Source organism: Plectropomus leopardus, chromosome 14 (genome assembly GCF_008729295.1).
Source record: "Plectropomus leopardus isolate mb chromosome 14, YSFRI_Pleo_2.0, whole genome shotgun sequence".
In the NCBI taxonomy this organism is placed as follows: Eukaryota; Metazoa; Chordata; class Actinopteri; order Perciformes; family Serranidae; genus Plectropomus; species Plectropomus leopardus.
This window is the reverse complement of record NC_056476.1, coordinates 28,422,578-28,449,408: the sequence shown is the minus strand read 5'-3', so window position 1 is coordinate 28,449,408 and position 26,831 is coordinate 28,422,578. Positions and strand designations below refer to the sequence as shown.

Here is a 26,831-nt window from a genome sequence, read left to right as displayed (position 1 = left end):
TCTCCTCAGAGCAGACCAATGAGGTTTCAGCCTCCGCTGGCTCCGATTGGCTGTTGCATATGACATCACAGCTAATGGCGACCAGTAGACATGCATCACTTCCTGCCCCCGCCCGTTTCCTGTCCAGACAGGAAGTCCTGGCACTGCCATGGTAATCGGTAGCGAGTGACATTGAAGTCTGGGGAGGAAATATTTTGGTGTTACAGTCGGCTGTGCCACCCCTCAAAAAAATGCGACCTGTAAGGCTGCAGGTGACTTAAATGAAACAGATGAGAACACAACGTACCTGCATCATAGCCGTCCGATGACCATGACATCCACGACCTCTCCCTTATGCAGCTCCACGTACTGCTCTGTTTTCGGTGGTAACATCAGCAGACCATTGGCGCTACGCATCGACATTAGCCTGCTGGAAACCTGGTTGCCTAGAGAGAGAGGGAGAGAGCGCTAATGTGTGAGCCTGTTTTTACCGCATTAAGCAAATATACTGAATATAGGTCTAAGATTAAAGGACTAAACCCTTTGAAACCCGGGAAAATTGGCTTGATTTCTCTCAAAAAAATGGGAAGAAGGTGATTAGCAATGAAAGAATAAATAACCCTCCAAAAATTGCAAGAAAATAGTAAAAAGTACAAGAAAATAACCTGAAATCTTGTTTAAAAAAGAAAAGAAAAAAAAAGAAAGAAAGAAAGAAAGAAAGGAAATGACCTGGAAAATTGTAAATAAATAAATAATAATAATAAAATAAAATAAATTAAATTAAAATAGTGATAATAATTAAATAAAATACAGAAAGAGAAATAAAAAAAAGAAAGAAAAGTTAAAAGAAACTGAAAAAAAGCCGGAAAAAGTACTTAAGAAACATGATAATGTAACATGATTTCAAATATGTAATTTTGATCATTGTAATTATTGTATAGGTCATTAATGGCATCCTCAGGGGCTGAGCTATAACATTAGCTAGCTCAGTGGTGCTTAGTGAGCTAGCTGTAGATTTGAGAGAAGACAGACATTTGTACAGCCGATACCTCCGAACCTCTGCAACTCAAGACAAAACTATCTACATTGATAAATAGCACTATAGACACAAGTATGTTTGTTTTTTATTTTGGTGTGAACTGTGCCTTTACCATTCACACAGTTTATTTCTCCAGTGTTTGGGCCTACAACCAAAGCTAGCCACATTAGCAGCTAACTTCAGTAGGCTACTTTTGCTAGCTCAGTGGTGCACTCTTTCCTCTGCGTGGCTTTCTGGTAGTTTCTGACCGTTTTGGCCTTACAGACTAAGGCAGCCAAGTGAATTGTTGTGTCTCTGTTTGTATGTGAAAGAATAAGGCCATGTCACAAAACTTCAGCCTTCTGTTCTCGTAAACATCTCTGGAGGTGCAGACAAAATACAGAGTGTTGATGAACAGACACCTGCTAATGGTGACAAATAAGGATGTTGTGACTCTTGAGCATCTGTACAGGTCCTGGTAACTTAACCTCTTTTCTCTGTGTCCTGGCTGACCAGCTTGGAGATCTATCTGCAGATGTTAACCAGAATATTGCAATAAATGTCTAAACTCTGGAAGAGAAGTGTGCTTTTTGTGAATTAATCTCTGAAGTGGCACTATAAATAAGGTGATTTGGTGGGTGTGGTTAAGTAGAAAGAAAATAGCTCCCGAGGTCTGTTGATTATCTTGAGTAGCCGGGTCATGATTTCTGGAATATAAATGATATACTATAAATGTTGTTTTTTGTTTTTTTTTTTTTTTTTTATGCGCCTTGAGCACCATAAGCCATTTAATTCCATTACACTGGAGAAGGCAGACATCCTTACAGCTGATATCTCCAACGCCTGACAACTCACAACAAACCTATCTAAATTGATAAATAGCACTATGGGTAGAAGGAAAAATATGTACTTTTGATTTCTGGATGAACTGTCCCTTTAACCCTTTGAAACCAAATTGGCTTGATTTCTTTCAAAAAATGGAGGCAAAGAAGGCAATGAGGTACTCAACAAGAAATGACCTAAAAATGAGCAAGGAATTTGTAAAAAATTACAAGAAAATTATATGAAATCAGCAAAAAAAGTAAAAGAACAAAGACAGAAAAAGACCAGAAAAATGTGCTAAAATAAATTAATAATAATACTATAAAACCACACACACACACACACACACACACACACACACACATATAAAAAAAAAAAAAAATATATATATATATATATATATATATATATATATATATTTATATTTTTATTTATAGTATATATATATTTATATATATATATATATATATATCTTTATTATATTATAATATTTTATATATTTTTTTTTTTTTTTTTTTTTTTTTTTTTTTAAGTCACAATGTTTCTAATAGAATCTCTTTATTTTTGTAACCTTTTAATATCTTTTTTGCAATTTGCAGGACATTTCAAAAGCAGCTGAACAGAATTCTTCCCACATTTTGAAAAGAAATCCTGGCTCAATAGTTTAAATACTTGCAAAAGACATCTGAACGCTTTTTCACAGGAAAACTGATTTCAATTCTGAGTATTTAGACATTGCTGATATCTCTGCACAGTATGCATTTTCAATTCTGATACATTTTTTAGAAGTGGATGTGGTGTAACTATGACAGTGGAACCCAGCTGTAGGTGAAACACTGGTGAGAGTGTGCAATGTGTGTGTGTGTGTGTGTGTGTGTGTGTGTGTGTGTGTGTATGTGTGTGTAGTTTTGTGCTTACCTGTGCTTTGTGCCCAGGGCAGTGGCTCCTGGTGATGCCAGGTGAGAATACAGCGGTGGTACTCTGGTCTGGGATCCAGCTTCACGTCACAGGAAAGCTGAAACACACATACACACATAAAATGTTACTGAAATATTTAGATTTAATCTTGTCTTCAACCACAAATTCAAGAGTTTGAATTGAAACATTAAAGGAATAGTTCAAATAGTAATTAAAAACTTCCAAATTTCTGGCAAATACAATTAAGTTACCCAGACTTAGACAAGAAGATTAATACTATTCTCTGTCTGTACACTGAATGTAAAATCTTGACCTTCTGATCTAATTCTCAACAGAAAAGCGAATAATTGCATTTCCCAAAAAGTCCAAATACAGCTTTAAACCATTATTACATCTTCCAAAATATAACAGAGCAGTGGCCCGGGACACAGTATCTAATTCTGTAAATGGTAACTTAAAAATATGACACATTTTTGCCACAAATATGTCAATAATTGTGTCATATTATAATATCTCATTCATTCATACACAGACATTTATGGGATACTGTTCAGCTAATAGATTCATCATAGATACATTTTTTTTTTTCAAAAACAGTGGATTTTTCACTTGGATAGATGGTTTTGGGTTACTTAATGTAACATAAGATGATATATTATTGATATCCCACAGGGACGTTCTCCTGTGGACAGGAACACCCTCTTCATTGTGAGCTCAATGGTTAGTCACAGCTTGGAGGAATTCAGTGTCTTTTAAGGACACGTTAGTAAGGTGGAGATTGACAGGCTACTTAATAGCCTGGGTTTGTGATATTCTGTGTGTGTGTGTGTGTGTGAGAGAGAGAGAGAGTTTTACCCTAGCTTTAATAATTGTAGGTCTAGGGTCCAGAATGCCTTGCATCTTCCTCAGAGCAGGAATCACAAACAGGTTACATGTCACCACTGCAGACACTGGGTTACCTGGAAAACAACACAGTACGGGGTTAATACAGAACAGAGGAACACCACTCTAAATGCATCTTGATGCTACACTCATAACATCACAGGACACCTTGCTCCAAAACTTGCTGTTGTAAAAAAACTGTCCGAGTATGCGTCCAACACACCAACATCAGAAGTCTGGCTAAGCATGAGGAATTAATAACGTCTTCAGAACAGTAACATGTTTGTTTGTTTCATAAGATAGAAGAATAAGTTTCTGTGTTAAACGGTAGCCACTCTTCCTGGGGTCTCCACTATTTTCTTTAACAATATTTCATTGACTACATAACATAAATCTATAACATTCATACGTATAGTGCGACTTAAACACATTACAACACCAATAAAACACACAGCAGTCAACACAAACTCAAAGGCAGTCTAATACATACAGCAGCTCTACAGAATAATTTATGTCTTTAATAGTTGAGAAAATGGTACTTCGCACGTATCCACTAAATCTCAAGAGGGTTAAATTAGATAGATAACTCAAAATCCACTTAATAGCTTTAGACCATCAAAGATATATATTAAATATAGTATTCTACACTGTTCCTTATGTAAATAAATACCATCTTGACTTTTTGTGCAAATATATTGTATTACTTTTAGAAATCAATAAACTTGGTCATGAATTGTCAAAGAATTTTCAAAGTATTGTCAGATTTAAACCATAGACCGCATGCAGAGATGGCCAACATGTCTCCACTTCCTCCCACTGTACAACAATGAAGCCAAAATATCATTTGAAGTCAGACTCTTTGCCACAGTGATCAGGAAGCGAAAATCAAATCCTGCCCATACACACATGTCCGACCAAACACTGAATAGCACTATTGATCATGGACACACTGACTGACACACACAGCTGTCAATCATGATGTCGCGGACCCCATTTATGGCATCAAATACTGCGACTAATTAAAACCAGATCAGAAGCGGGGTGGCTGAGGCAAAATGCATGACCCCTCACCATGAACAACCAGATTTCACAGTTTTAACTCCATTTCTAGTGTGTGTACTGGTGCCAGGGTGCAGGTGACACACAGAAAACAGGACATGGCTTCAGATGGATAATCTCAGTGGGCGCTGAGCCAAAGACACACTAAAAAGACCATCAGGGCAAAGCAGTGGGGTGTCAGAGACGGTCCAGTGGATTGGACAACAAGGAGACACACATTTACTGACACACAGACAACACACACAGCCACTTATTCACACAGAAATACATTACCTGGCAGAGCAAAGATGAGTTTCCGTGCTCCATCAATGTCAACTGTGGCAAAGGTAGTAGGAAGACTGAGGAGCAGAAACACATGGGTCATTATTTTAGTAGTAATACAATCAGCAGTGTTGATATTATTAACATCAGTTGTAGCAGAGCAGGCAGTAAAAGCAGTAATAAATCAAATCATTTTTCCTCTATTTTAACCCTTAGGGCCCACTTTACAATTACACACACTCATATCGCTCTGTGCACAAAATGCGCTCTTCAAAATCAGGCTTTAAAAATGTTATACATTTATATTATTTCCTACTCTCAGTGAGTTGATTTTTTAACCAGCATCAGTCCTAATCATAAATATCAAATATTCATACATCCCTTTAAATGCCAAGTCTTTGTCACGATGCCACTATGTTATTAAATGGAAAAAAAGAAACACAAAAATGAATTATTATCAATAAACTACATGCAAAATAACATTTTTCATTATTATTATTATTATTATTATCATTATTATTATTATTATTATTATTATTATTATTATCACAGTCTGGAATATTTCAATGATTTGCAGCAACATTGATTGTGACAGTGCAACTCGTGGAAACAGAATGTGTTTTCTCCTTATGTCAAATTTGGTAAAAAAAAACGATGTCATCAGCTGGAAAATAGAAAAAATGACAAATTTTAAAGCAAAAGCCCAGAATGACACCCAGAAATAATACAATGTATGCTTTTATGCTTTGATGTGGGATCAAAAACTGCGGTTTGAATGGATTTCACATTAAAATTTTGTTTGCAGTGTATTTTAGACTTTTTGCAGGAGCTGAGCTGAAAATTTCAAGATTAAACAAAAACACTCAATCTTGCCCAAATGTATGCCACATGCATCCCCCGTCTCACCCTGGCTTCATAAAGACTCGTCCAAAGTGGATCTGAGCATGAAGGTCAATATCCAGCACCTGCTTTAGGTAGTCCTGATAACACACACAAAAACAGACAGACGGAGATCTCTATCACTGTAAAGCTGAATCAGCTGTGAGACAACAACTTTCAGATGTCGTGAGAGCAGAAAAATAAATAAACAGGAGGCAAACAAATAAACTGTGAAAAAGCCTGATGGGAATTTGGCTGCTTCTTTGTTAAAGATTGGAAGTGATCATGTCAGTGAGTTATTTAGTAAGTTAGAGGAGTGTCATAGCTTACCTTTTCTCCCATGGACACACCCCCTGAGGTGATGATGACATCGGCGCGACTGATTCCCTCGTGGAGAGCTGACAGCAAGTCATCAGGGCTGCAAACACAAGCACGACACATTAGTTCACTTCTTCATGGAGACCTGCACGGCCTGTGAAAGCAGCTGTGTGTTACATTATGTGGCTGTGAAGGATTTAAGTCTGAGAAAATAACCCTGCTGATGTCACAATGGGCTAATATTGATTTTTGTATCACTGTAACCAAAAGCTGATGAATGAAATTGTTCACACATTATCGCCCTTTGCAGATACAAAGTACTTATGCATAGTAAAACATATGGTTTTAAAACTGTATGCTACCACATTTTTTGTGTGAATTGGTTTTGTGTTTTTTTTTTGTCAAAAGGATTGAAAGCAAACTGTGCAAAGTTTGTGTCCTCAAACAAAAATGTCAGCAGTGTATGGGCAGTGTTTTGTGTAAGTCTGAAATGCTCCTACTGATACTGCTCTGGCTGATTTTAAATTCAACCATTGTTTTTATATTTTATATTATATTATTACTTTATTTTTGTTTATTTTGCAACTGCTATAGCATGTTGTTTTTATATTTTTATTTTCTGTTGTATTTTTTTTTATATTTATTTATTTTTTTTCCTGTGTGTTTTTTGTGATTTTATGTGTAAAGCACTTTGTAACGATGGTTTTGATAAGCGCTATAATAATATTTTTTTTATTTTTATTATTATTATTGTTATTACTTGTCTCCAACGATGCCCAGGTTGATGGTGGGATATCCGTGTTCCTGGATGGTGGACAGCAGAGTGGAGCGGTTGGAGTCGCGGATTTTCCCTGGGTGGAGGTCATCCTCTGGATTCAACAGCTACACACAAACACACACACAAACAAAGATGATTCGGTAACAAACCCCAAACTCTAAATTCATACATCAAAAGTTGAGTCTGTGTGTATTTCTATCTGTTGGTGTGTTTTTTACCTCGTTTCCAGTGGACATAACGGCCACCACGGGGAACTTGTGCACGCTGACCTCTGTCACTCCCACTGTAGCCAGCAGGCCGATTTCTGATGGGCCCATGTGTGTCCCTTTGGCCAACACACACTCCCCTCGCCTGATGTCATGACCGATTGGCCTGTGCACGCACACACACACACACACACACACACACGCAAACACGTCATGATCAAAGTTAGTTAGTGGATTTCTAAGGCAGCTCTGATAGTAGCCTCAACTTAATTCCTTTTTACCTGATGTCCTGTCCGGGGCGGGCCTGGACCATGATCCTCACCTCCAGCTCCTCTGTGCCCTGAAATAAGTACGACTGTCAGTGTCACCACACCTGCTGACAGAACACAGGCTATCCACACACACTGCTGCCCATTAGCCCATTAGCATGCACAAAACATTCACAAACTAGACAGGGGATGCAGTTTTAGCAAGACAGCTGGTAGACTTGCATAACCAGCAGCTGGAGAGCTGCAAATGCTCCGGTCAGACTTGGACCGCAGTAAGAGAGCTGCTGGCACTCTGGTTGGTGCTTTGACTAAGCAGCTGGCTAAAGTTTGCATCCTCACCACTGATGCTAGTTTCATGTTGTGTGCGTCTAAAAAAAAAATGTGGATATCTTTGCCTCCTTCATCTGTCTTTGTCAGGTGACATTACACTCGCAAAAGCTGCTCTGCTTTACAATACACTTAATGTACCACATGTACAATCTCTCCTCTGCTCTATTCTGACTGTGGGTGTGTGCGTACGTGTGTGTGTGTGTGTGAGCAGGGGAGAACTGACAGCAACGCAGTAGAGACTGAAACATAAATTAGACAAATAGTCATTAGCATACGTGGTCTAGACCTGTTCTATATGAGAAGAGACCTGGGATGACTTCTGTTGTGATTTGAAATAACATCAAATAAAATAGAGAAAAATAAAATAAAATAAAAATAGTGGGGGATTGCCGAGGGAAACACTGAAAGTAATGTTGTTGCTTATGTACTTACATCCTCAGACTCCCTCAGAAGCTCTGTATCTTCCACCTGGACCACAGCGTCAGCTCCACAAGGAATCGGAGCACCAGTTGTCACCCTCATCACCTGACCTGGCATCACTGTATGGGTGGGCTACACACACACACACACACACACACACACACACACACACACACACACACACACACACACACACACACACACACAGAGCTTATTGATGCTGATATAGATTTATTATCACTGTGGTTCAGAGATAACAGGCAACTTTAGTGGAAAGACGTGATCGGCCTTTTAATTCCTCCACAGATGTAAACTCAGCTGTAAAACACCATCTGCCTCTAACTTGTGATTTGTTGCTGCTGTGTGTTCACATCACGCCGCTCAGCAGCAAACACACAACAGCACCTGAAGAAGTTCTCTTCACAGAGTGCTGCAGGGATGACATTCTTTCCCTTATTAAAAAGCCCATGGGATTTTTCCATTGGATTTTGGATTATTATAGACATAAAACACAAAAATAAATAATAATAATAATAATTACCATTACCATAACCATTATAGTTACCATAACTATGAACACATCTCTAAATTGATTAATAGTAAAAAAATACATTGGTCCAACAATTTTTTCTGCATCATTTAAAAGGAATTTTAAAGTGTTAAATCTATTTTCTCCATCAATACGCACATAAACCCAAGTTTAATACCTAATAAAAAGGCACTGAATAAATATTTAAGAGGGATAAATGGCTAAACCCTCTAAACTGTAGGGTTATGTTGCTTTTTCATTGCAAAAAGAAAAACATTCATACTGTCTCAGCCCCATGACAATGTTTTTATCAATCATTCAGACACACGCATGTAGACACACAGTCTGTATGTCTGAGACCTACCACATGATCCTGGTTATTGTGCTTTTACCATTAAAATTGGACCACCTGTATAATATGCAGCAGCATTAGAGTAATTAGAAGTAGTGTGACTCCTGATGAAGGTAATAGTATTTAGCAGTCAGTCGGAGTGCTTGGTGTAGATGGTGGGATGTGTATTAGTAGCAGTGCTAATAGTTGTATTGTTAGCAGAGCTACTCTCTCTATTGCTTAAAGGAATACTAGTGGAGCTAGCGTGTGTTCTTCACATGGAAGTGTTAGTGTGTTAGAGCTGACCTGTTGTCCAGCCTGTGATTCTCCCATGATGAAGCGATCTCCTGGGCCGTCAGCAGCTACAGGTCAATGAGAAGCATGTTGATCAGGTTAATTGTGTTAATTAGACCATGAATATTAATTTTTAAGATTCAACGAGCAGCTAAGTACAGAAGCTCTGAGCGGCCATACATTCATACATTTTTTTCCTCCATTTTCCCAAGATAACTTAATAATTTTCTCGAGATAATGAAACTGTGTTTTCCTGAGGTAATGACAATTCATTTGAGAGATAATAAAACAACGGCGTAATAGTTTTCTATTCACTGAAAGAATTTAAAACATCATGCAGTGTGGCAACGTCAGAGGAGCGAGGGAATATCGACCACAGCATCACATGGGGTGGGTGACGTGGTGGCTATTTGTGTCCAGTTTTGACAAATCGAGTGAGAGGAGCAGAGTGATGCACATCCTGAGGTCCCGAGCCATCAGGTTAGCTCAACAGAGGGCTGGTGTAATGTTAACGTTCATGTTGTAACATTCACTCATTCATTCATTTTAAAACTATTTTAGAACAGAAAACATAAAAGCAAAAAACAAACAGCTCATTTACATTAGTGTCCGCATGGCGTGACGTGTCACGAAAATCTCAGGCCTGTCACATTAAATTCTCGAGATCTCAAATTAATGATGTCGTTATCTAGTGAAACTCAGATTTGTTATATCGTAATCTCGAGAAAATCAACCAATCTTGGGAAAACGGAGAAAAAAAATGTATGAATGTACGCCCGCTTGGGGCTTCCGTAGCCAAGAGGACAGTTTGTACACAGAATTAATAAATGTAAATGCATAGATGACTGTAGGGTTCTGTTTAACATTTATGTCCTTGACGTAATGTGTATGTGCAGTATATGAACAGACAGTATTAGTGGTCTCACCTCGTACAGCATAGCCATCTTTAACGGAAGCAGGGAATGGAGGAAGGTTGTCTTTGGCATAGATGTCCTGAGCGAGCACTCGACCCAAACCGTCTACAGGAACGAGCCCAAGAAAAGTCAGTTAATGCAAGTCTCATTTTGACAACAAAAACTCCGGTCATACCTGTAAAACACAATGGGCCTCATGCACAAAAAAACAACTGATTTCTTAGATTCGCCGATGTTATCCAATTTTTAGATAGAGATTCAGATTAGACAATAACATCGTGTTTTCACAGTCCACGAATTGTTTGTCCAAGTCAAAGAAATATCTGTTTTAAATTTGACAAACATGAAGAACTCATGAATATCACATAAACAGATTTAGATTGTTCTGTATTTTAGAGTAATTATAGTGACTGGATTAATAAAATACTGAAGGTGCACTGATCCCAAATAAAACTATAAAAACTCTTGGATGATACTGGAAGCGTTAAGCTTCTGAGTGTCTTCCATACTGCTCTCTGTGCTTTGCCATCGAGGCCTCATACAGAGACACTTTTAGACATCACACACATATTTGATGAGACAGATGAATGGCTGCTCAGCTTTTTCAGACTTTAAACCTTTTACTTTCACTAACTGTGTGTCCGTCTGCTGACCAGCGGTGGAACGTAGTTAAGCACATTCCTCAGAACTGTACTTCAGAACAAACTTAAGGGTACTTTTACTTTAATGAGTATTTTAATCTCATGCTACTTTCTTTTTTTACTCCACTAAACTTGTGAGGGAAATATAGTACTTTCTATCCCACTACAATTATTTCATAACTAGTGATTTTATAAATTAAGATTTTTGCACAAAAACCAAATGAAAAGTGAAACTGAAACAAAGAGTCGATAGATCAATTGACAGAAATATTTTCATACTCGTTTCAGTAATTTTCCATGCAAAATGACTTTCTTTAAGTTTTTTCAAAATTTGAGGACTTGCTCCTTTTCCTTTAAATTGTTTTAAATACTTTGATTTATGGAATGTATTTATCTATTCAGTTTGCTTTGAGTACATTTACTTAAATAACAGGTTTAATGCAGGATTCTTACTTAGGGTTCCCACACATTTTCATAGACAAAATTTCAAAACTTCTCTGCAACTTTTCAAAGACCAAATTTCCATTTCAGAAAAGCATTTAATGCATCACACATTTCGCCATTGCTGGCTTTTTAAATTTTCCTGTAACACCAATGCTGATGCTCAGGAAAATCAAATAATCTTTGTTAGTTTATTTAACAGTATGTTGATTTTACTAATGTAGAAATTCGTCCTCTACAGCCTTGTTTCTTTGGTGGCATCTCACCAATTTTGGGGCATTTGTCAGAGTCTTTGCACACAGAACAACACCTGCCCTTATAGTTTTTAAGGGGCGTTACCTAATGCTAACAGGTGATCTATGATCAAGTGGGATTGAGCACTGGGCACACCTGGGTAAGAGCAGATTTTCTGCTTTTTCTTAACACAAAACTAAAAGAAATATGAGCGAAATTTAGGGGAATGTTGCTGCATGAGGCCCAATGATAACACAATTGCCCATATGCCTCCTGTGCATAGTGGAGCCAACACACACACACACACACACACACACACACACACACACACACACACACTTCTGAAGACTCACCTCTGTAGTTAATGACTTCAATTCCCAGAATAGGTGTCATCTCTAGAACAGTGATGAAGGCTTTGTCCATTGACGTCAATGGGAACGGAGACATGCGATGACGACGTGCCACTTTACTGATGTCAACCGCACTGTGGCCTACACACACACACACACACAATTAAAGAGAATGGGTGTGTGTTAGTGGTGAATTTGCTAGTATAAACAAAACCATAATGTTTTAGAAATTTCCACAGTGATGCAAGTTGCAAGGCTGGCATGTTAATGAAACAAAAACAAAAACACACACACACACACACACATACACACACACACACACACACACACACACACACACAGAGAGAGAGTGAACTTACTGGCTCTCAGAATGTTCTCATTACTGCCACATCGTGACTGAACCTGCAGAGATACAGACAGATATTCTATATTTGGTCATGTTTGATGCATATATATGGAGGGCTTGATTTAAATACCTCTCCTTCATAGCAGGACAGTCTGGCAAAGGCTTTCATGTTGACTTATCTATTAATAATGTCTAATACACAGGACATGGAAACACACACACAACAGGCAGGAACTCTAGCTGTGATGTTGAAAACCAGCACGCCAGCAGCCGTGTGTATCGTTCTGTGATTGCACAAAACAACACAGGGGTATTAAAAACAGGCTGCAGTGTGGAGTCTGAATATTATTATTATGCATATCAGTACACTTGTGTTTTGTTATCACATATCAGATATCAGCTGGTGTGTTGGAAGTTCCTCTCCTGACACAACTTTATCAAAACAGTTTGTAGAACCTGTGATGACATTTTACTTTCTTCGTATATCGTGCTTGTCTTCATTGTTGCCAGATGCAGCATCTTTTTCTAAAGTTGTCTGTCTTGATTTTAATTTTCTTTTCAACGTGCTTGCTGTTGAAAAGCACGTTGCATTCAAATAACAGCCATGTCTGGAAATGGCAAATTCAGCATCAAGTACATTCCCAAAGCACTGAAACCAACAAAGGCAGGTCATACTCACTTCTCTGCTGCGCTCACTTTCATTTTTAAAAGAAGTGCCAGTTTCATTCACCCATTCATTTCAATCTCCTCTGCTTTTTTGATCAATTTTTGGAAGAAATTTGGTATGTGTTTTTTCCCCATGTTTTTGAGTTTAAGTGAATGATTGGAACAATGATTTTTGAAATTGTTCCAGTATTCCAGCAGAGAAAAGAAAGATGGCTGCAGCCGGCAGCACAATGTCACTTTAAGTCCATTAAAAGTGCTTGTTTTTGCCACTGGCAGGCTCACATAGTTATTAGAATTGTCTGATAACATTATAAAAAGGATCGCTACAGAGAAATAGCACATCTTTTTTTACCTTCTGCCTCATCCGGTCTGTTAGAGTGTTTTATTTATGACTTGTTGTATCAATAAAAGGTTTTGTTTTATGTCATGGTGGACTGTTCAACTTGTAAGCAACAGTGCCGAATTTTTTTCGTAGGGATCCTTTTTATAAAGTTGTCAGACACTCACAATAACGATCTGAGCCTATCAGCAGCAAAAACAAGCACTTTTAAGTCCAGTTCAGACCTAAGATTTACAACATGTTAAAACATACAACTTATTGCAATGCACCGGTCTGCAACGCTGCAGACCGGTGCATTGCAAGATGAAACAATTCATCTTGTCGCCAATCTTTGGTGTGAATTGGACTTCATACACGGAAACTTGAAAAAATAGGGTCCACGTTGAAAAATACTGAAGTTACCCTTTAAGTTAATGTCCATCCACCAACAAGGTCTGCCTCAGGTGATCAGGACATAGCTGGTCAAAATGTTGCATCATTACTTCGTTATTACTTTTATTTCATTATTTCTAAGTCAGGAGATTAATTCAGAGCAGCAGAGAGGTGAGGGAAACACAGATCACTTGTATTGATGGAATTGGTGCTGTGGAAAGTTTTGAGTTTGAATTAACAGCTAAATAAAACTAGCAGGTCAAAAAAAAACATGACAATATATATATAGGAATAAAGGATAAAAAAAACAGGTTCTATAAATAAAGGCACTGAATCTTCTTTCTTTTGAAGTGAAAAAAGGCCACTATTTAAGGGTGAGCTTTGAGACAATTCCAACAAAATTTGAGTCTTTCTTCCATTTTCATATCCATTGCCAATCCCTTGATATTAATTGGGACACATTTTCCGTGAATGTACCACAACTGAAGATGTTTATGTTTCAGTTTTCGCCAAACCTCACAGTCTCATTCACTCCCATTCAATTCCAAACAGCACACAAGTCCCGAGACTTCTAAAGTGAGGGTAACCTATTACTGTGAGCGAGAGGCCGACAGTCACGTCCGACTAACTTTTACATTTGGTCTCGTATTAATTTTCTCAGTTGAGAGCCAAATTGATACAGGATTGGGAGTTACATTTAGTATTCCCATCCATAACCTATTGCTTTTAGTTAGTGATCTCAATGGTTACACTGGGACCAAATTGGCAACCTTTTCTTTTATGGGAGTTTCTTATAATGAGTGATAAAAGCATCATAAATAACCTACAGTTACCAAAACAGTTGGGGAATCCAGGAAATAAGCAAAAACTCGAATCATGCAGGAACTGTCCTTTGTTTGTTTTTTGGGAAACTGCTGAGACAGTTTTTCCACCACCATCAGCAGGAACGATGCAGATATTCTTAGCATGCAGCATGAATCTTGCAAAGCATATATAAGAAGCTTTAAATTTCATGCAAAGAGCCACATGGTTTTATCTGTTTTTATGGTTGACAGATTTTAATTTTCAGAGGGTTTTTTTTTTGTGCTCATTTGTGTGTGTCTGTGTGTGTGTGTGTGCGTGTATGAAAGTCGGTGTGTACCTTGGGTGTCGGGCATGAGGCGGTGGAAAGGCGGGAGGTCGCCTGTGTTGCCCGCGGTGACTCGGAAGGGGTGGAGCTTAAAGAGGCCGAATCTCGAGGAAGCACCTGAACGCCTCGAGAAATGATAGAGTCCGGGATCTACACACACACACACACACACACACACACACACACACGCACACACACGTGCACACACACGTGCACACACAAACAAACACACACACGTGCACACACACACACACACACGTGCACACACACACACACACACACACACACACACACACACACACACACACACTCTTAATGCCAGTCAAAGACTTTTCTTCAGTTGTTTTACCATCAACTAAAGCTGTGGGTCGACATGAATAATAGATTTATGGAATGCATGAAGTTCTACTCTGATGAAGCAACAAGTTTCATTACTTCACCATATAACTAAAACAAAAAGGGGAGTGCTGTGTTTTTTTGTTGTTTTTTTTTCATTTTCAGTATAGATAAATTTGTTTTTTGTTTCTGTTGTGTTAAATTTGGTAAACTTTCTCCACAAGTCCCGAGAACAAAGACACCAAAATCATCCATGTTTCCCTTCAGGCTTTAGTTAACACTTCAGCATTTTGCTGAGAAGCAGTGATGGTGCTGAGATTTCAGTACAACAAACCTTAGGGTACACTTGCCTTAGAGTCTAAAAACTATGTAGAACCTTAAACTTAAGAGTGCAATATACTCTGAATAATGAATGATCACAAAATATATACATAGTGTGTACTATGTTTGCCCTCATGATAGAAATCAGATGTGATTTTGGAGCAGTACAAGAAACTGGGATAGTAACTATTTGAGTTTAAATAAGTTAGCTACTAATATATATTGAACAAAAGTTTAAAGGCCACACTTTTGGTTTTGCTTTTGTTTTTTACATGTTTTTTTTTTTTTAAAAAAGCTAATGGAGCCCTTAAGACCTATTTTATGCACTAAACAGATGTTTCTCTCAAATTTTGTTGCAAATTAGTTCAAATCTGTGTTGGTGAGCACTCCTCCTGACAGGTGTGGCATATCAAGATACTGATTAAGAAACGAGAGGATCATTTGAGGGCTCTTGGTAATAATGAGTCCAAACTAAACAGGGCTTAAATGTTCACTGTAATAAATGACCTGTCTGTGGCTATTTACGGTGAGTTTCATGTCTCTGTAAATTGATTTTTCATATCGCACTGGAATTAGCTGAAACCAATGGGTGCTTGGAAGATTAAATAAATCATTCCAAAAACACATGCGATCCACTGGTGAATTGTCAGCACTAATGAAATGTTGACCTGTGTTGTAATCAACATGAATAAATATGCAAAAACATTTTCAAGAAGGAGAGATTCGTAATTAATTTGAATTCCACCTAATTTCCATAGGTTTTTTGTATAGTAACTGCATTAGGTTCAGCCACTGGTCAACAAGAAAAATCGGAAATCAATCTGATAATGTAAACTTAAGAGCAGCACATTTACAGTAAGCCAAAGATATATCAGGGACACATGGATGCTTTTTTTTGTCTAAATGTTCTCATCACTGAATTGCTATGGTTACTACAAAAACATGGACACAATATTTGTCCAGTTATTCCAAATATACACTGAAGCTTTTTCCCAGGTTGTTTTGCTGTAAAGTAAATAGCCATCACACCTACAAACTGCTGCTTTCAACCACCAACATCACCCAGATTTACCACAGTAACAGGTGGCGTCAGTCAGTACGTTTACATGATGTCAGTCAGATTTTTAAAATAGATGTAAACATGTTAGACTGACTGACATCGGACTAAACTGAATTTCTTGAAATCGGACTAACACACCGAGATAATGAGATTGGAAGTCGATTTTCTCCATCATGTAAACACCTCTGTTGAAGTAGACTAGGGGATCTGCTCGTGCTCCTCGTTGCCGCATTTTTTTAAAAATTAAGCAGTAGGCAGGGACTTGTGTATTTAATTTTATCTTAGGTGAGGGAATACAACTTATAAAAGTAGTATTTTATATTTATTTTAAATAAAAAAAGTCACATCCCAGCCACCCCCTTCTTTTGATAAATAAACTACAGTCCCACAACACCAGCAAGGAAGCTAAGCCATCTACTGCAGTGGATGAGGCTGCAGTAAAACATACTTGAGCCACCTAAAAATATATATATCAGTTTAGTTGTGTACTATATTTGAATATTTGCTCCTCTTTTCCTTTTACAACAGCTGATGGAGGCAGCGGTAAATGAGCAATAATGCTGGTCAGTGGAGTAAAATGACTATTTTTCTCAATGGTGTCTGGTGTTTTTGATATAATGTCTTCAAATCCCCGTCGGTAAGGACTGTCTGGCAGCAAGATAAAGCGGTGAAAATATTCTAAGTATAGCATAGGGTAGACTTAGACTTATATTGATTTTTTAAGTGGCTTAAAACTAATCAATAAAGGCAGAGTTTGCTCAGCGCAGTTTAATCATAAGTATGTGATATGGCAGTGTTCTAAGCAAAGTTATTGTAAATAAACAGTTATGATCATAATTGAGGCTATATCATAGACTGTATAAATAATATAGGTTTATAGCAACTAGCTGAAAGAGGGGATATTTTCACCTGCCGTGACAGAGTTGGACATACTACCATCAATAAATGGATTGTCCCCCAGTGTTTGTATACTGGGACAAAGACAGTAGTCCACTTAAATGTCATATTTGAGCTATAAACGTAACTCGACTAAACTGTGCATGTAAACGTACTGAGTGATTCTGGAGAAAGACTGTTGATATTTTAACTCAGCACCCAAAAAAATACACCCCTGCTGTCGCCCTCCTTCAGAAACTCTGGTTATATCCTAAATGGTATTCACATTTCATAACTATCATGGTGTAGCTCTGCTCCTCGTGGGCAAAAAGCGTGGAAGAGAGAGAGCACAAACAGTGCACACACAGAACAGACAGCTAGCTGACTGGCCAGTGAGGAGTTATTGCCTAAATTTGAAAAAAAGTGTATCCGACTACAATCGCTGAGTAAACCTTTAAGGGCAGCTTTTTACACACATGGTTAAACTGATTCAGGCTTACATGATATTAGCCAGAGAAAATTATCATATTAATACCTGTTTAGCTAATTGGGCTCCCACACATTTTCATTGACACAATTTCAAAACTTTTCCATGACTTCTAAAGGAACCATAATTATAACAAAAAAAAAATTCTTGCCCCATTTGCCCATCGTTTTTCAGACATATCAGATTCAATCTCTGTTCAAGCATAATTCCAGCTAGCAGGCATACATGAAGGGAGAGACAGAACGCAGGGAGAAAATGAAGACACATAGGTGATGGTAAACAGTTAGTTATGTTGCATTCCATGGAAGGTTTTTCCACGTATGATTACAGCAGCAATTTCATTTTACCCTTTGAAGCCTGGATCGACATCAGTTTTTCTTGTGCTGCATTCAGACGCCTTTCACAAGTATTTCACATTTGATATAAAAGCAAGTAGGTTTAATTCTCTCCATAAACATGGGGAAAAAATACAATAAGCAAATTGCAAGAAATCAGTAAAAAGGTGACGAAAAAAAACAACATGAAAATTAAGGTTCAGAAGAGAGAAAAAAAGCACACTAGAAAATTATTTTAAAAAAGGCTTTCATGTCGTGAAACTACATTTATGATTATTCTCATTATATATTCAAAATATGTTACAGAATATAGAATTTTTATTTATAGTACTTTTTTCCTGGTCATTTTCTTGTTTTTTTTTGGGGGGGGGGGGGGGGGGGGGGGGGGGTGTTTCCTTTTCTTGCTTATTTTTAGGAAAATTTCTTGTAACTTTTTGCTAATTTCTAACTAATTTTGGGGGGAGTCAGTTCGTGTTAGGGTGCTCATTACCTTCTTGTCATATTTTTGAAGGAACTCAAACAGATTTGCTCAGGGTTAATCCAACAAAATTTAATGACTTTTCCAAACCTTTCAGTAATTTTGACTAATTCCATAACTTTTTCAGGCATGAAAAATGGAATTGTGGATTAACTACTGTATCATTCCTTAAGCAAGTATATAGGTTTTCTATACACAAGCTGTTAATATAACACTGACATAAAAAGTTGTGACAAATGTGTCAACAAACAGTTGCCTATTAACACATCCAGCAGACAGGGTGAAACATCAGCATCTATTTGGAGCAAATACTCTATATAAAGATGGATGGCATAACAGCTCGACTAACAGCAAGATTGAAACACAGTGCAGTACAGATGATAAAACCCGCCCCTCTGTGTTAGCAGATTCATGCCAAACTAAAAGGTTGATATTCACGTCAAAATATATTTTCCAAAACCTTGGCTTCTGTCTTTTTAGGTAGTTCTTATCACAGAACTAGTTATATTTTTTGCAATGAAAAGGGGGTTTGATCCAAAGACTAACAGCCATGTGGGCCACTTGTGATCAATGGCGCCGCTTGAAATTGGTTGGACTGCAGATGGCAGCGGCCGAATTCCACAATATTTCGGCTTCAATTTTGTACAGCGTTGACTGTATACAAAAATGGACAACATGACAGTTTCCCCAAAGTGTAACTTTTCAATCTGGATTGTGCCCTGGTGTCTGTCTGCAATACAGGTCATAAAGCCCGCCCCTCCATTTTAGTAAGTGGGACATTGACCATTAAAAATTCTAAGCATACACCAAATACATTTTATTTTATTTTAGCTTCACTTAAGCATAGCGGGGGTAAGTGGGGGCATGTTGTCCATCTTTATATACAGTATATGGAACAGAAGGAGGAGGCAGAAAAATATTATCCATCTTTATATACAGTCACTTATTTGAAGTCATATTTGTGTCCACCTTCAGAATCTAATCAGTTTTCACTCTCCTTATTGCTCTTTTTTGGTCTCAACCAACTCCTAAAAGAAATATCTGGTTCTTTAGCAGCCAGACGTTCAACTGTCTTCAGTAGCTGATTGTTAGCTTTGTCTGTCTGCTGTTTGGTGCTGAGCAGGTTGTGCACAGCGAGTTTATATGAGCTGACAATCCTAGTACATTTAAAGCAAAGCAGTGAAAGGCAGATTCTAAAAACTTTTCTCCATTTATGAAGAACAGGGCCTTAAAGTGTGTGACAGGATGAGCTGACTAATGACAGGGGAAGAAAGGTGTGTGTGTGAGGGTCTCACCTGCTGGTCATGGGTACAGGAGCAGGTGAAATGAGTGGGCGGGGCAGATGTGCTGCCAGGCAGGTAGGGACCCCCCTTAGCCATGACCACAGCATGGCTCGTCTGATGGACACAAATGCATGTGGACACGCACCAACCCACAGTGAGACAGACAGACACACAAATGTCCCCACAGTCACACAGGTGAATGAGATGAAATGGCTGTTTCAACTTGGTTAATGAATGAAGTCACAAGAGGTTTTCATGTAGCTGCTCCATTGACCACTCCTAAAATTACACCAATAATCTGGAGCCACAAGATTCCTACCCGGAGCATTAGGATTTGAGGACATTGGGGGCTTAGTGAGGTTTTTTTGCTTTGAAAATTTTGGGTGACTTTTAAAGAAAATGTGCCTTCCAAACCCACGGGTTCACCAAAATTAAAATCACCAAATTTCAACCACTCTGTTACAGCCAGAAGCTGTAAAAATAAAAAATTATTGTTGGATGTTTAAATTTCCAACAGTCTTTGAACACATCATGTGGGACAAACACATTTTCCCCAAGTCACTCAGAGGCTCAAGAAAAAAAAATTTTTAGCTTTGGGGAGGGTAAAAAAAAAGCAAACAAACAGCCACCCCCATTCCCTGAGAAATAAAGAACAGTCCCTTATGTATATATATATGTATGTATCTATAATTATATATAATATATATTTAGATACAGGCTATTTATAACATTTGGGGCTACAGCCTCGGACACCCAGGCCTAATGATGCCACTGATTCCTACAATTTATTTATTTATTTTTTTGACATGGAAATTCATTTTTTTAAATGTCCTCTTTCTTTTTTCGGGTGGGGGGGTGGGCTACAGTAGCCTATAGCATTGAGCAGCAGTTGTCTGGAGTACAGTACCCTGCTGCTGCAATGACCCATTTTCCCCACAGGGATCATTAAAGTTTCATCTGTCAAGTCTCCAGCAGCAGTGGCGACCGCACTGGTCACCGTGTGTGCTGTCGACCGGTTACCTTGGCAGCGATAGCGGCTGCGGTGATGTGGGAGGAGCCGTGCTGGTGATGGTGGTGGTTGTGCACGTGCCGACCTCTCCTCCTGTCCTCCTCCTCGTCTTCCTCTTCCTCGCACTGGGTGCCGCGCTCCATGGTGTGCGTGTTGCTGTGCGTGTTGATGTGCGTGTTGGCCAGCAGAGGGGAAGGGGAGGGCAGCTGCTCCAGGGCAGTGTGTGTAGATTTAACCCTGACTGTGGCTTCACGCAGCAGGTCAATGGCGTGGGGCAGAGCGGGCAGGATGAACTGAAAACACTCCTGGATGGAAGCAATACAACGCAGACGTTAAACTCTGGAGCATTTTCAGAAACCAAAGACCTCACATTAAAAGGAAAGTGCATGTTGCAGTTACAGTTCACAGCCACGTCTGTGAAAACATCCATTCTTCACACACATCTTCAACCTGGGAGCACGTGAGCACAAATCTGTTCCTGAATTATGACATTAAACTATGGACAGAAAAGTCTTTTCACAAAACATTATCATGTCACAGTGAAGTTGACCTTTGACCTTTTGGATATAAAATGTCATAATTTTATCTTACTGGGCATCTGTGTGAAATATGTGTCATAATTAGCATTTTATTTCTGAAGTTATGGCCAAAAACATGTTTTATGAGGGCTCAGTAACCATGAGTTTTGACCTTAAACCACCAAATTCAAAACAGTTCATTGCTGAGTTAAAGTGGGTGTTAGTGCCAAATTAAAATAAATTCTTTTGAGGTGTTCGCGAGGTATTGCGCTCATGAGACAGATGTGATCACAATGACCTTTGACCGCCAAAGTCTGACCAGTTCATTGTTATATCCCCTATATTATATCTGTTTCGGGACAAGGTACACCTCTGTGAAGGTGAGTGCATGCGCTGTGTACTTGTTGTGGAGGTGATGGCGGTAATGGAGTCCTGGCTATGCAATGATTAAAACATTGTGAGCTTCTGAAACATGTCTTTTATCAGTTACGAAAATATTTCTGATTTTGTGATTCAACAAAGTAATCTAGAGCTAGAGATCCTCTAAGTAACTAAAATGAATAAGTAAGTAAGTTTGTAAGTCAGTAAGTATGTTTGTAAGTTTATAAATAAGTAAGTTAGTAAGTGAGTAAGTAAGTAGGTTTGGAAGTAAGTTTTTGAGTAAGTAAGTGAGTAATTAAGTAAGTAAGTAAGTTTATAAGTGAGTAAGTCAGGTTGTAAGTGAGTAATTAAGTAAGTAAGTGAGTAAGTAAGTCAGTTTGTAAATCAGTAAGTAATTTAGTGAGTAAGTAAGTAAGTTTATAAGTAAGTGGGTAAGTAAGTAAGTAATTAAGTGAGTAAGTAAGTAAGCAAGTTTATAAGTGGGTAAGTAAGTAAGTAAGTTTGTAAGTCAGTAAGTTTGTAAGTAAGCTAGTGAGTAAGTACGTAAGTGAGTAAGTAAGCCTGTAAGTGAGTAAATACGTAGGTAAGTAAGTGAGTAAGTAAGTTTGAAAGTAAGTAAGTTCGTAATTAACAGGTAAATGTACATTACATGAAAAAGGATGTATACGACTCTAGCTGAGGTGAGAATAAGCAGAGTTAAGTCAAAGAGTCCCACCTGAGAGCCCTTCTTGCTCCCTGGCAGGTTGATGATCAGAGTTTTTCCACGGATACCACACACTGGCCTAGAGACGATGCAGGAGAAAGGAGATTAGAGCACGAGTACACACACACACACACACACACACACACACACACACACACACACACACCCACACACACACACACACACACACACACACACACACTGCTGCCCATGCTAATGTAGGCAGCACATCTGACTGACTAACAGTGAACAAGGTACTGAAAATATCACCTGGACAGCATGCCCAGTGGTGTAACGTTGAGTGATCCCATCAGCATGGCCAGAGCCATACCTGGAGCCTCTCGCTCGATCACCTCTCTGGTGGCCTAAAACACAAACAGCACGTCTCAGTTAGCTCATACATTTCAAATACTTGAGTACTGATCAAATGAATACTATTTAGTCTCTAATTTTCCTGTTTACTAGGGCTGGGCGATATGGGCTGAAAATGACATTGCAATATTTTAAGGCGATATCTTGATACACTATATATCTCTCTCAATATTTTTCAAATCTCCTAAATAAACACTGCATTAATGCTGGAAATGGAAGACAGAATCGAACATCACAATTTATTTCTTTTATTTCATTTTATTTTACTTTTTACCAAATACCTCCTTTGATGTGACAATATTGTAGGAATAACTATTGGTACTTTGAAAAAATATTAACACAATGCCATTTTTGATCAGTAATCATTAGTAATGTAGATATAAGGACTAAATGGGACAATGTAAGCATGAAAAACAAATAGAACTGTCTGATAAGTTGAGTCAAGTACATCACTTTACTGTACTGCAACCTTTAAAATCAGGGGGGAAAAAACACAATTTCTTTTATATCATGATATAACAATATTCAATATCTTAGGTCGAACTTCACTTGGTCTAAGACGATGAAATTATAACTGACTGCACCAAAGTTTACGTTAAGATACTCAAGTGTTAACTGTTCGTAGTTTATTAGTGATTCTATTTTTTCTCTACTTTAGGAGTATGTGTATGCAACAATTATTATTATCAAATTATTATCTTTTTTTTGTTTTTTGTTTGTTTCATCTCTTAAAAAAACACAAGTGTCACTGTTGCCTGAATGAATAATTTTACAACATACACTTCTACTTCTACACTTCTAATTTATTGTTTATTTGATCTTTCCCACTATAATGTTAAAAAAAATAAAAATTAAAAAAACATAACAATATTCAATATCTAAGTCAATATATAGTCTTATATCTCCATATGACATAATATCATTATATTACCAAGCCCTACTTTTTTATAAATCATAGTTATAATTATTTGATACTTCTTTGGAATGTGAGTTTTGTTGGAGTTTTGCAGACAGCAGCTGTGTGTATTTGTACCTCAGGTGTGACATCTCGTGGTGCAAAGCCAGTTCCTCCAGTAGTGAGGATGAGATTCAGCTGCTGTTCATCGCACCACTCCAGGAGAGTGTCCTGTACACACGTTAACACACAGTTCACAACTACACCACATATCATCTTTACCTGCAATACTGTGGGCCCAACAGGCAGCTGTGGGCCATAAAGGCAAAGATTTAGGAAGCATGTGAGAAGGGATTGAAGGGTGTAGGATTTGATAAATATTCACTTTCTCCTACTCCTTTTTTGGACACTGAATATGTCAGATGGGTACTCTGGTGTTGTTTTTCTTGCTTATATATATATATTTTGCTTGCCTATTTTTTTTTTGCCATGTTAGAAATAAAGATCTAACTAACTAACTAACTAACTGAATTTGTCATGGTTTTACTGCTTTTGCATGAACACTAACATTCCACTATTATTGCAAATGTGACAATATCCTGAATTTGATGTGGGTCATGTTGGGACATTTCAAATGATGTGGGAGGCTGTGTTTGCATAGTCCAACAAGTCCACCACTAAGAAAAAAAAAAATAATTAAACCAAATTTTATTCAACAAATGACATTATTGAAGAACATATATATAGGCTTTCTACAATATCTGGAGTGTGTCTGTGGCAGACTGTATGGCTAGGTGCTTGATTTTATACACCTGTGGCAATGAGACTGAATGAAACACCTGAATTCAATGATTATGAGGTGTGGTCCAATATTTCTGTTCATATAGTGTGTGTGTATGTATATATATATATGTGTGTGTGTGTGTGTGTGTGTGTGTGTATAAAAACTGAAATAAGAAATATCCCCCTTTCCCTCTCCTCTCTCCCCTCTACTCCCTCCCGCAATCCCCTTCCTACTCATGAGGGCAAAATAATTAAATAACATACATAACTATCAAGTTAAATAACAATTAATGCAGTAATTCAATTTAAAAAGGAAAGAAGAGAGGAAACAAAAAAGGAATCGACTGGTAATACACAAGATCAACCATGTCAACCTGGCCTACCCTAGTCTAACTTTGTAGTGTTTTAAAACAGGAGATACGAGGCTGCTCGTGTTGGTAATATAATTCTGATGCAAAAAGGCACAAGTGGCTTCAGCCACTTCTCCATATTTTGATGTGATAAACGATATGTTATCAGGGACGTAAATCAGAGTATGCTCAGCATCCTGTCAGCAGGAATAATATCTATATCTATTTTCATTAGCCATGTGCAGAGTTTAGTAGGATTATTGTCTTTTTCACAATAAGGGCATAAACTGAAACATTTTGTGCATGAAAACGTAGTCATTCAGTGTTGTGACATCAGGGTCTGGATCTCCAGTATCAAGTGTGTCTTTTATAATAGATCAAAACATCTTTGGGTGCCAGTGGAGAAGTGTGTAAACGTGTCTCACGGACTGTGAGTGATGTGACTGCTGGCAAGACACATACCTTAATTTCATCAATCTCATCTGGAACGATCTTGTAGGCTGCTATGACTCCTCCCAGCCTGCAGGAGGTGACAAAGATACATTAGGTGTAATGTTAGTGCATGTGCGCGCGTGTGCGTGCGCGTGTGCGTGTGTGTGTACTCACAGTGAGGGATCATGGACCAGGTCCTTCAGGTTGACTCCACTCCTGTCCTCGGCCAAGTTCTTGAAACAGCTGTCACTGACTGAAGAGGAGACGAGTTCAGGTTACAGGACAGAACAATCAAAATCATCACTGACACACTGGGTGTCTACTGAAAGACTGGAACCTCAGTTTTTACTAACGAAACATTTCACACATGTCCACTTAATTTATGTTATTGCCCAGAATTTTAACTGAGGATGTCTGCAGCTCAGTGTCTAATTACTGTTTCAAAGACCTGAAATGTAATTTTCTTAGTTTTCCAAGGGAAATTGGGGACATACGAAAAAAATTGGCACTTGCAAAATATTGTTACACATTAAAAATGAAGAAATTGGCTCTATTTCTTTCAACTCTGCCGTATTTGGAGTGCAGTTAAATGTTGCTGTACAACTGCAAGAAATGTACTGCACTCTGCAAATAAAAAAGTACTAGTTGACAAGGAAATGATCTGAAAAATTAGCTGAGGGGATTACTAGATATAATCAAAATTGAGGGGAAAATGTCCAAAAAAATATATTTATAATTCTCTTGATTATATACTTAAAATTATGTTGGATAAATTTTTTTTTAGCACTTTCTTAAGGTCTTTCACCTTGTTTGTGTTTGTTTGTTTGTTTTTACCTTTTTTTCTTTTTTAAATTATTATTTTCAGGTGTTTTTGTTGTAACCTTATATTCATTTGCTGCTTATTTTTGGGCCATTTTTTGTTAAGTTACTCGTTTTCTTGTTCAGTTTCAATTTGTTCAGGTTTCAAGGGTTAATAACGGACTACCCTGAATTTTTTTCTCAAAGTCTTTGCAAGAAAGCAGAGACTTGTGCTTCCTAAAATATATGTATACTTTTTTTTTTTTAAAAAATCTAATCAATATTACAGTGGAGTTCTGAAAAAGCTATCCTACAATTTGCTGATCATAAATCAAACAAGTGCCTGAGCTGACTTCTCACCATGAAACCTAAGCTTTCAAAAAGTGATATTTTAACATATAAGTACTAGAATTAGTTACATTTTAAGAATTCTGATGCAACTGCAGAAGTTTTGCTGGTAATCATTACAGGAAAACACAGCTGATTGTGAAACCTTTGCACACTTTGTTCAAGGGGACAAATATTTAGAAACCGTCCGGGCCTTCAACATTAGTATTGAGGTCAAAGTGAGTATGTTCTTTTCCTCTTTTAACAGGCGAAACCAGAGACACTGGGAAATGGGGATCGTCTCTTCTTCTTTATAGTTTTAAATGTTTGTCGTACCACGTATGCTTTGAGTGGGGACGAT

At 37.9% G+C, this 26,831-nt stretch overlaps 1 protein-coding gene across 1 annotated transcript in view; it reads right to left on the bottom strand.

The window, feature by feature from the left end:
- Positions 1 to 90: 90 nt before the first annotated feature.
- gphna (gephyrin a) overlaps positions 91 to 26,831 on the bottom strand; it is a 34,852-nt gene continuing 8,111 nt past the window's right edge. The window contains exons 2-24 of the mRNA XM_042500511.1: positions 25,520 to 25,598; positions 25,376 to 25,433; positions 23,919 to 24,011; positions 22,784 to 22,878; positions 22,526 to 22,592; positions 20,923 to 21,216; positions 19,915 to 20,016; positions 14,739 to 14,876; positions 12,233 to 12,275; positions 11,877 to 12,014; positions 10,220 to 10,312; positions 9,306 to 9,361; positions 8,152 to 8,271; positions 7,402 to 7,460; positions 7,133 to 7,286; positions 6,897 to 7,018; positions 6,149 to 6,236; positions 5,846 to 5,919; positions 4,952 to 5,016; positions 3,593 to 3,696; positions 2,738 to 2,834; positions 287 to 425; positions 91 to 178 (exon numbers count right to left, since the gene is read on the bottom strand). Of these exons, the coding sequence (XP_042356445.1) occupies positions 292 to 425; positions 2,738 to 2,834; positions 3,593 to 3,696; positions 4,952 to 5,016; positions 5,846 to 5,919; positions 6,149 to 6,236; positions 6,897 to 7,018; positions 7,133 to 7,286; positions 7,402 to 7,460; positions 8,152 to 8,271; positions 9,306 to 9,361; positions 10,220 to 10,312; positions 11,877 to 12,014; positions 12,233 to 12,275; positions 14,739 to 14,876; positions 19,915 to 20,016; positions 20,923 to 21,216; positions 22,526 to 22,592; positions 22,784 to 22,878; positions 23,919 to 24,011; positions 25,376 to 25,433; positions 25,520 to 25,598 (2,273 nt within the window). The 3' untranslated portion in view covers positions 91 to 178; positions 287 to 291. The remainder of the gene's footprint in view (positions 179 to 286; positions 426 to 2,737; positions 2,835 to 3,592; positions 3,697 to 4,951; positions 5,017 to 5,845; positions 5,920 to 6,148; positions 6,237 to 6,896; positions 7,019 to 7,132; positions 7,287 to 7,401; positions 7,461 to 8,151; positions 8,272 to 9,305; positions 9,362 to 10,219; positions 10,313 to 11,876; positions 12,015 to 12,232; positions 12,276 to 14,738; positions 14,877 to 19,914; positions 20,017 to 20,922; positions 21,217 to 22,525; positions 22,593 to 22,783; positions 22,879 to 23,918; positions 24,012 to 25,375; positions 25,434 to 25,519; positions 25,599 to 26,831) is intronic.